The 9982-nt window shown below is 37.7% G+C and overlaps 2 protein-coding genes across 2 annotated transcripts; both read left to right on the top strand.

Moving 5' to 3' along the window:
- Positions 1-4769, top strand: LOC18789007 (cryptochrome-1). Its single transcript, XM_007225052.2, has 7 exons — positions 1-179; positions 343-407; positions 552-1229; positions 1903-2124; positions 2221-2927; positions 3077-3752; positions 4382-4769. Exons 3-7 carry the CDS (start codon positions 920-922, stop codon positions 4405-4407), a joined length of 1941 nt encoding a protein of 646 aa, XP_007225114.1. The 5' UTR covers positions 1-179; positions 343-407; positions 552-919; the 3' UTR covers positions 4408-4769.
- Positions 7900-9982, top strand: LOC18788178 (phosphoenolpyruvate carboxylase kinase 1). The gene is made up of 2 exons (XM_007222454.2): positions 7900-9382; positions 9587-9982. The coding sequence occupies exons 1-2, from the start codon at positions 8605-8607 to the stop codon at positions 9634-9636; spliced, it is 828 nt and encodes a 275-aa protein (XP_007222516.1). The 5' UTR covers positions 7900-8604; the 3' UTR covers positions 9637-9982.

Here is a 9982-nt window from a genome sequence, read left to right as displayed (position 1 = left end):
TCTGCACATATTGTGCACAAGATAAAGCTTTTTATTTGTTTATTTATTTGTGCACTATTTTCTTTTCCCATGCCCAGGAAATATGGGAAAAGTATGCATCCTTAATATTTGATTTTGGGTTCTTAGCCAAGTTGTGGGTATTTGAGATCTTTCTGGATAATCCAGAAAAAGAGAATTGGGTATTGTTTAAAGCCCTCTGTATGATTGTTTCTATTTTTCTTTTTCCAAAATTATATTCTTTATTGCGTATGAATAAGTAATTATTTTGGTTTGGTCTCACTCAGATTCAGATTCATAGTTTTTTTTTTTTTCAGTCACATGTAATCTAATCTTCTATTGCAGGTGGAATTGTGTTTAACGACACAAGGTGCACCCAAATGCATGAACTGTTCTTTGAATCTTCTTGAGTAAGTGTTTGCCACTTAGGGTTGCTTTTTTTCTAGATTTTAAAAGTTGTCTGCTGGGTATTGGCGATTTTATTTTGTGGAGTTCTGTTGTTTGGTTGATGACTTCATGGTGAGTTTTACTTTTTCCGTTGGTGAAACATGTAGGGAAGGCTCAGTTGGTCCACAGATAGATTGGGAACAGTCAAATTTCTTTGACCCAGAACATCTTGATAGGCTGGCGTTTTTGGGTCCTTGGTAGTTCAAAATAATCTTCACTTCCCAGGTTCAGCTGGGGAGAATTATTTCCAGATCTTTCCCTTGACTGGGCAAAGTTTTTTGCTGTCGTTCTATTGGCAAAAGCTGCAGTTTGTGATTGTAAGTTGCTTTATGGTTTTCTTTGATTGAGGACCTTCAGTCTGATTTCTGGTATTTGTGGCTACTGGCTAATGAGTGGAGGAAGGAGGAAGAGAAATTTTTGAGACTTTTATAAAACTTGATACTGAAATTTGATCCTGAAGAAACTGAATTACAAGATGGGTAGCAACAAGACTATAGTTTGGTTTAGAAGGGACCTCAGGATTGAGGATAATCCTGCCTTAGCTGCTGCTGCTAGGGATGGTAGCGTCTTCCCTGTTTATATATGGTGTCCTCAAGATGAAGGACAATTTTACGCTGGTCGAGTTTCGAGGTGGTGGCTAAAGCAGTCTCTTGCTCACTTGGACCATTCCCTGAGATCCCTTGGGGCTGAACTTGTGCTAATCAGAACCCAGAGCACTCTTGCTGCTCTCTTGGAGTGCATTGAAGCCATTGGAGCTACAAAAGTAGTATTCAACCATCTTTATGGTATGTTCTGGAGCCAACCTCAAAGTAGTTTCAGTCAACGTATATAACTTTGATTTTCTAAAAGCATAGTGAAGATCTAATTTTCATTCATTTCTGATACCTTATTTCGTTTGTTCTCTCAATATTTTTGTTTATGTGACTTAATGCCCCTCTGTGAGAGGCAGAGAGAGCTTAAGGTCCATCATTCATTCTGGATTTCTGTATATTGAATTAGAAATTTCAGTCCCTCTCTGGATGTCTATATTTGTTTTTTGTTTTAGGGTTGTAGAGGATGATTGTGGCATCCTTAATGCTTTACCCTTGCGCAGTTGTAACTGTTAAGTTAACATTGATCCCAAAAGCTAAGGTGATAGCAAATTGACCAGTATAACATACACCACAACTAATGGTTATTTTTCAGCTCGACTAAAATGAAGATTTCTCTTGTAATATCAATGACATTTCACAAATTTCACTCATGAAATGAGGTCAAAGATTTTGTTATCTTATAGTTGAAGGCACATGTCACAAATCAAATTGAAAATGATTTTATTTAGTCGGCAATCAGCGTTGTGCTGGAGAACAGAGCCCTTATCTGTCATGCATGCTAGGTGTGTTGATGCTTCTTGCAAATTGCTTCAAGGTGTTTCGTTTCTTTCCAATTTGTAAATATACTATTGCTTTTCCTTCCCAGATCCTATTTCACTTGTTTGTGATCACAACATCAAAGGAAAGCTGGTGGAGCTGGGCATTTCTGTGCAAAGTTACAATGCAGATCTGTTGAATGAGCCATGGGAAGTATATGATGCAAGAGGGCAAGCTTTTACAACCTTTGAGGCATACTGGGACAAGTCCTTAAACATGCAACGGGAACTTGTCACACTCCTTCCTCCATGGAAATTGGTGCCAGCAACAGGTACATTTCGACTTTCTGAGTTTGTGTGTGTGTGTGTGTGTGTGTATTTGCTGGGAAAGAAACAAATAAAGAAGACGAATTTATTTCCTTTGACAGGAAATGTAGCAAAATGTTCAATTGAGGAATTGGGTCTTGAAAATGAAACAGAAAAATCTAGCAATGCCCTCTTAGCAAGAGCATGGTCTCCTGGTTGGAGCAATGCCGATAAGGCTCTAAGTGAATTTTCTGAGTTGCACCTGCTTCAATATTCAAAGAACAGGACAAAGGTTGGGCAAAACTCTACATCACTTTTGTCCCCATATCTTCATTTTGGAGAACTGAGTGTGAGGAAAGTTTTCCAGTTAGCTCGAATGAAGCAGATACTGTGGGCAAAAGAAGGGAACTCTATAGGGGTTGAGAGTGTGACTCTTTTCCTGAGGGCCATTGGGCTTAGAGAATACTCACGGTATCTTTGTTTTAACTTTCCATTCACTCATGAGAGACCACTGCTCAGCAACTTGAATTTTTTTCCTTGGCAAGCTGACCAGAACAATTTTAAGGCTTGGAGACAAGGTCGGACCGGGTACCCTTTGGTTGATGCAGGAATGAGAGAGCTATGGGCAACCGGGTGGATACACAACAGAATAAGAGTGATTGTATCAAGTTTTGCTGTGAAAGTATTGCTTCTTCCTTGGAAATGGGGAATGAAGTATTTCTGGGACACACTTTTGGATGCTGATTTGGAAAGTGATATCCTTGGTTGGCAGTATATCTCAGGGAGCTTACCAGATGGCCATGAGCTTGAGCGTTTGGACAGTCCAGAGGTGAGTGTTTTGCTTCAGTACCTTATAAATTGAAAGCTAAAGAAAGTGCAGCTACCTGAATACCCTAAAACCCAACAAATTTATTCTTGAGGAACATAAACCTATTTTAGTCTATTCTAACTTTAATTCATGTGAATTTTGGGAGACAGGTTCAAGGCTCAAAATTTGACCCGGAGGGTGAATATGTAAGGCATTGGCTGCCTGAGTTAGCGCGTCTGCCAACTGAGTGGATCCATCATCCTTGGGATGCGCCAGATAATGTGCTTAAAGTTTCGGGGGTAGAGTTAGGATTTAACTATCCAAAACCTTTCATTGAGATAGATTTGGCTAGAGAACATTTGACCAAGGCTATATTCAAGATGTGGGAAATGGAAGCAGCAGCAAAGGCTGCAAACTCAAATGGCACAGATGAAGTTGTTGTTGACAATTCCGATGGTATTGAAAGTTTGCCTATCCCAAAAGTGATCTTAAAGAATAATGCTCCTTGTCCTACTTACTCATCGAATGATCAGAAGGTGCCTACATGTCAAAATTCCAAGAGTAACCAATTTAATAGGAAGAGATCCAAACATATGGAAGAAGAAAGGCCACTCCAAGATAATTTGCACAATCCTAATGAAGCTGGGACCTCGAGAACAAATGAAGATTGCAGCTCTACAGCTGAATCTTCCATGTCTAAGAAGCAGACAACAAGCAGAAATTCATTTTCTGTTCCACAGTCATGTTCCTCATCAAAAGACAACTCTTTTTTGGAGTGTGAATCTTCTGACATGAAGCAGTCATGGCAAGAACAGATTGACATGGAACAGAGTTCAAGCAAAGATGGTAAGCAAAGAACTAACTAATTGTTTGAGTTTAAATTCATTCCAAATTCCAATATATGAAAGCAGGAACAGGTTGACTTAGTGTTGTTGATTTATTTTGGAAAACCTATCTGTAGTTCATTCTACTAATTAAATTTCTTCAGTTCTTTAAGTGGCTTGAAATTTTACTGTATATTAACTCATTTTTCATGTTTCCGTTGGTCTCCTCACTATTCAATTCAGCTATAGTTTTGACAAATTTAATTTCTGGTGCATGCAAAAAATTGTTTGAGCTTTGTGAATTTGGCTTTCAGAAACATGTCTACCAATATGAACAAGAAAACAAAGAAAGTTCTGGACTACGAAATCCACCAAAAGTTAATGGAAATGCTGTTAGATCAGACTTGTATCTCAATAATTGTGAGGTTGACATATTATTGTGTCTCCCCAGAAAAAAATTAGAGAGGCAGATTTGTGTGTATGTGTTTTAGCCGGGTGGTTTTGGGCTGTGGAAAGGATGAATTTCTCTCCGTACTTTCCTTTCTACCATTCAATGGTTATAAAAGTTAGTTCTGTGCCAGTATTTCAATTGAATGTTATTGCTTGTATTGCACTATTTAATTTAATTATTTCAAACTTCTGTGGGAGTAGGAGCTACGGGAGATGAATGCCTATAAGTCGGAATGCATTGGCGACCGTACTGTTCATCAAGAAAGAGGATGGTTCTGCATTTGGAGTAATAGTCCTTTAGGTATGACAACAATAACTCGAATGTAAAATCCATAGCATGTAAATGATTACTGGCTGATAAGATGTCCATTTTTCCTCCATAATAGTAGATATAGAGAATGAAGAACTAACAAGCTTGAAACAGAAAACTTCCCAACTTTGTTGGTGCATGCTTGCTCTATGTACTGTTGTTGTAAGAGAAAGGACGCTCATAAGTTTTATTAAGGATTTGGCATGGCGTAATAAATTTTGTAAATTTTGAAACATCATATGCCTCAGTGGAGCCATGGCTCAAATATCTTGTTCTTCCTACTTCTATTGCTTCCTTTCATGTGTAATAATCACTTAATCAGTACATTCCTCCAAACTTGATCGACAGCCTGAGACTTGATGGTTAACTTAAGGTTTCTGAGTGGTTTTTTTTTCCTGCGAAGGGTTTTTACTTATATTTAAAAAAAATACAATTTAGCTTCCGAAATTTGATTATCAAGTGCCAAATAAATAATATATCTGATACAATCACTTGAGTTTTATTTTCCTTAACTCTTATTTATCTGTTAAAAAAGATCTGATACATTCAGATTCAGACATGATTTCATCTGCTGTTTGGTCCTGATTTGGAGATAAACTCTCATGCAATGGGGATATCATTTTTTAGTATCCTTGATCAATAAACACAATGAAATGTGAGATAATTAGTAAATTTGTTTTTTTTCCCCTGATTTGGGTGTCTAGTAAAATAACCCACCAGCATTTAGAAAATGTTAGATTGTCTAGTCAGAGAAGATTATTTTAGAGATATAGGCAACTTTATTCTATAACTAGAAGACACAAGCTGCAAATCCTTCACTAAGAAATGGGTCAGCTTGTCACATCCTTTATAGTATAGAAACACAAGCAACTTGACAAATCTTCTCGAAGTTGACAGCCAGAGTCCAGAGATACTCCAGATATTTAATTAGCATATTGCTAATAAAATAAAATTCTGTTAGACAAAGTTGCTTGAGAAAATCGCCAAAAGCAGAACCTTAGAGCCAGCATGCATGCTAAATGTTTCTCTGCCTACTTAGAAGTTGGCATGAATATGGCGTATAGGTTCGGTCCAAGTACATATGGATTCAAAGAATTGAAGTGCACTTGTATAGATCACCATCAAAACTAAGGTTTCTTTTTTTTATTTTCTTCTTTTGAAATGCTAACTCTATTTTAAAGTCAAAGTTAACAACAACTTGCTTTTCAATACAAACTGAAAGAATTGAGAAAATCTCCGGCCTCTCCATTTATTGTCAATTATTAATTTCGGATTCAATATTCACATTTCAATAGTAATCCTAAATGGGGTCATCTTTTACTTTGAGTTTTATTATTAAATTTATAAATTATAAACGAGAAACCTGATTTGTGATATACAATACAATTTGGATGGAATGTAAAAGAATACAAAGACAAGTATATAATATGGTGTGAATCTTGAAAAAGATAAAGTCCGTCAATGCATCATGCATGCATACAAGATCAAATACCAAGCTTTTGTTATTTGTAATTTAAAACAAAAATCTTCCATGGCAGTGCCTGTCAAGAGTTGACAGCTGAGAATAAATTATCATGAAATAATCGTAAAACACATTCCTGTTGGCTATAGCGATTAATCTCAATTTCCTATAAGACAAACCGCACATAAATACACTTAAAAAATAAATAAAATAAAGCGAAAATTGAGTGGTGCATGCCACATTGCATGCACAAACAATTGTTTTTTCTTGACATTATATGTATAATTTATAAACATTATATTATGGGCATAATGTCCGACGCAAACAAGGCTTGTGAAGTGGAAGTCTAGGTTGATACATTTGTATTTGTTAATGTGTCCCCCTCATTACCTAACTATTGATTTGGATCTCTTCACTAATCCAATACGTTAAATTAAGAGATTGTGTTATGTCTCCCATGACTTGCACCATTCGGTAGGGTTTAGGCAAGGGGTTTGTATCTTAGTTAGTTAAGAGCATTTTACTCATGCATATGAGGTTTTAAGTTTGATTCCATCCTCTCCTAATATCGCTTATATATAAATAAATAAAAAGTTTATAGGATTTAGTTCTCCTCAAGACTTATACTGATAGAGTTAATGATTCATCAGAAAATTTATGCTAATCACCAGTTGTCAGTCATTTATTTTGATATGCCATTACTTGTTCACTACATTACTTTAAGTTTAAACATCTATAAAAAGAGATTAGGATAGACTAATTATAGTTAAATTTGGAAACTAGCTCACTATAAAAGAGAGAAATTGAAAACTTGTGATTCCCCCACCCCATTCTTCACTAAAAACAAACTCTATGATTTACATGTGCATAAAAATAAAATAAAAACCGTACTCCCACGAATACGAGTTGAATATAATATTGTGATTATTTTATAATTTGATACGTGTGGTTTATGAGTGATTTTATACGCAACCCTAGTGTTCATCATACAAATAGAAAGAAGAAAAAGTTTTGAGAGTCCATATTTCGTGGACCATTTGGAAAGGGACATTCGCTTGTATTCTTCCGCAAGTTCATAATCGTCCCCCTAACCTTTTGTGCAATTATTGTCCTTGGTTTGTACTGCATAACTCTGCAAGCATATCTCTGAAATTGAAGAAGTAGCTCTCAAGATTCCAATGTACCTTTTACTTCCTTCCAAAGGCCATTTGATTCCTCATCCTCACATTTGTACATTTGTAAATTTTTCGAGAGTCACTTTGTCGCATTTCAATGACTTTGCAGAAGTAGGAGGAAAAAAAAATTTATTTGTGAGTCTGATTTATTTTATTTTTATTGAATTTTCATGTGACAAAACCCAAAAAATGTGTCATACATACCCCCCATTATTTTCTTTACTTTTTGATTTAGTTATTGATATTAATTCGCTATCCCATGGTTATTATGTAAAGTTGGGCAAGCACTAGTTTATTGCCAAGAATCCACTATCTAATGTCCATGTGATTGTTATTTTAGTTTTTGTTGTTGTTGTAATTCTCTTAATTATATTTTTAAAAAAAATTAACAAACTATTCACATAACCACTTAAGCTGTACGCTTCTCATACGTTTTTTTGGTTTTTTTTTCTTGGCAAACAATAAGATATTATCTTTAAAAAGTCATCTTATGACATGTTAAACATTGAAAATCCTCTTCTAATCACTTTCCAGAAGTTAGTTTTTGAAGTGTTAATTACATAGTTACTTATCATTTTCGCTTGTCACTTTTATGGTGTTTAGCGAGTGAATTATTAATTGTCAATGCCACTAATTAGTACTCATCAATTAAAGAGTTTTCCAGGTTGTTTCCTTCCCTAATTTTAACAACATATTAAGGCTCCTTAATACTTCACCAAACAATATTAGTCTCATTTACTTTTATTAAAGAAACATAACTTATAAGCAAAACATAAGTGATTGCCAATCATAAACACAAATACTTTTCACTGCACATCAACGGATTACCCGTAAACGCGTGGGCATGCACAAATGTTATGAATATATCAAACCAAAAAAAAAATAGTATTATCAACCGAATCTAATCCAGTAAAAAAGAGTATTGGCTTGCGGACAAAAAAGAAAAATTAGTGTTTCACCCAACATGCACTAGTGCTTGTATGAATAATATGCATTACGATGTCTAGATACGCACTTAAATTGTGGCAATCTGTAATTACCTTTTATAGGTGGGAGTCGAATAGGTTTCCAACTACTAAACCAACCACAAAGAAAATCCTTATAAAAAACCAAAAAATAAAAAATAAAGCAGCAGAAGAAATACCTGATAGTGTACGACACGGACTTCAAATCCTAGTCCGATTACTAGAAAGCACGGCAACAGTACGGAAATCACGTTCTCCTTTTCCATTTCCATTGGAAGAAAGGGCATTTGCGTAATTTCAACCCACCCCACGGGTACAGGTTCGTTGATTCACTTCGAATCTTCAGCCGTTAGATTCTACATGAAACACGTGGCGGGCGCAGAAGGAACGATTCCATTTACACCCCGAATATTCTCCCGAAACATTCCCGTAACCATCGCGCCTATTAAAATCCCAACGAAACCAACCCAACCTCCCGTTTGACTCCGAAAATCACAGAATTAGTTACACTCATGAGTGAGGCACTGCAGCGAGACTACCAGCTGTGCGAGGAGCTTGGCCGTGGACGATTCGGCGTCGTTTTCAAAGCCCAGAGGAACGGCGACGTTTTCGCGGTCAAATCGATCGACAAGCGAATCGCCGACTCAGGCGACTCGCTCGATGCCCAATGTCTGTTGACGGAGCCGAAGATTTTGAAGCTTTTGGCCTCGCACCCCAACGTCATCAACCTCCACGACCTCTACGAAGACGACGACCACCTCCACATGGTCCTCGACCTCTGCGATGCGCCCGATCTCTACCGCCGAGTCACTCTCGGAGTCTTCTCCGAGCCCGAGGCCGCCTCGGTCATGACTCAGCTCATGCTCGCCGTCGCGCACTGCCACCGCCTCGGCGTGGCTCACCGGGACATCAAGCCGGACAACATCTTGTTCGACGGTCGGGACCGGCTCCGGCTCGCCGATTTCGGATCGGCCGAGACGTTCGGGGATGGCGAGACGATGAGCGGCCTCGTCGGAACGCCGTACTACGTGGCGCCGGAATTGGTGGCTGGAAGGGAGTACGGGGAGAAGGTCGACGTTTGGAGCTCCGGCGTTGTTCTGTACATAATGCTGGCCGGTTTCCCACCGTTTTACGGCGAAACGGCGGAAGAGATCTTCGAGGCGGTGCTCAGAGCGAACTTGAGATTTCCGGTCAGGGTTTTCAACGGCGTCTCGGCTTCCGTCAAAGATTTGTTGAGGCGGATGCTGTGTAAGGACGTTTCCAGAAGGTTCTCGGCTGAGCAAGTCCTCAGTAAGTGGTCCCTGTTGATTTTTGTTTGATTAATTTCAGTTTTCACGTCTGCTTAGACTGTTTGGTTGCGGGGATAGGTTGGGTAATTTGATATCCTTAAATGGAATAGCGAGACATCCAATTTTCAAAGTTTGTTAATCATAATAATTGAGTGGAAACGGGAACTATAGAATATAAATCTAATGTGGGGTTGTTTGGGTACAGGACATCCATGGATTACAAGCGGGGGAGGGGCCAGAGCTGGGGCTGATTAATCGTGAAGCATCTAATTAAGCCTCCTCATAAATAGATTTTGTAAAAGCTTGGTGCTAGCTACTGTACATATATGCCATGGTGTCGGGAAAAATGAAAGCATTTGTAGTTGCTTTCCCGGAAAAGAAAAAGGAAAAAAGCGAGTGTTTTTTCTTTCTCTGCGCTTGATATTGGAGTGTTTTTCTGTGTTTTTTTTTTCTTTTTTGTTTGGTTGTTTTTAATTTTAATATGGTGGTGGTATGTGTAATGAGAGCCTTGGAGTTGAGTTTCCTCTGGTTTCTGCTATTATTTAGCTCTTGAAAACTTAAATTTTGATCCTAATAACAGATAAGGGGTTTATAAGAAAAA

This window comes from Prunus persica, chromosome G1 (genome assembly GCF_000346465.2).
Source record: "Prunus persica cultivar Lovell chromosome G1, Prunus_persica_NCBIv2, whole genome shotgun sequence".
Lineage (NCBI taxonomy): Eukaryota > Viridiplantae > Streptophyta > Magnoliopsida > Rosales > Rosaceae > Prunus > Prunus persica.
This window is presented reverse-complemented; position numbering and strand designations above follow the sequence as displayed.

Excerpts from the sequence above, each read along its gene's own strand:
- LOC18789007 (XM_007225052.2), top strand. The coding sequence starts at position 920 with ATGGGTAGCAACAAGACTATAGTTTGGTTTAGAAGGGACCTCAGGATT. Across the intron at positions 1,230-1,902 it reads AGTATTCAACCATCTTTATG|ATCCTATTTCACTTGTTTGT; the intron begins GTATGTTCTGGA and ends TTTCCTTCCCAG. Across the intron at positions 3,753-4,381 it reads ACAGAGTTCAAGCAAAGATG|GAGCTACGGGAGATGAATGC; the intron begins GTAAGCAAAGAA and ends CTGTGGGAGTAG.
- LOC18788178 (XM_007222454.2), top strand. The coding sequence starts at position 8,605 with ATGAGTGAGGCACTGCAGCGAGACTACCAGCTGTGCGAGGAGCTTGGC. Across the intron at positions 9,383-9,586 it reads CTCGGCTGAGCAAGTCCTCA|GACATCCATGGATTACAAGC; the intron begins GTAAGTGGTCCC and ends GTTTGGGTACAG.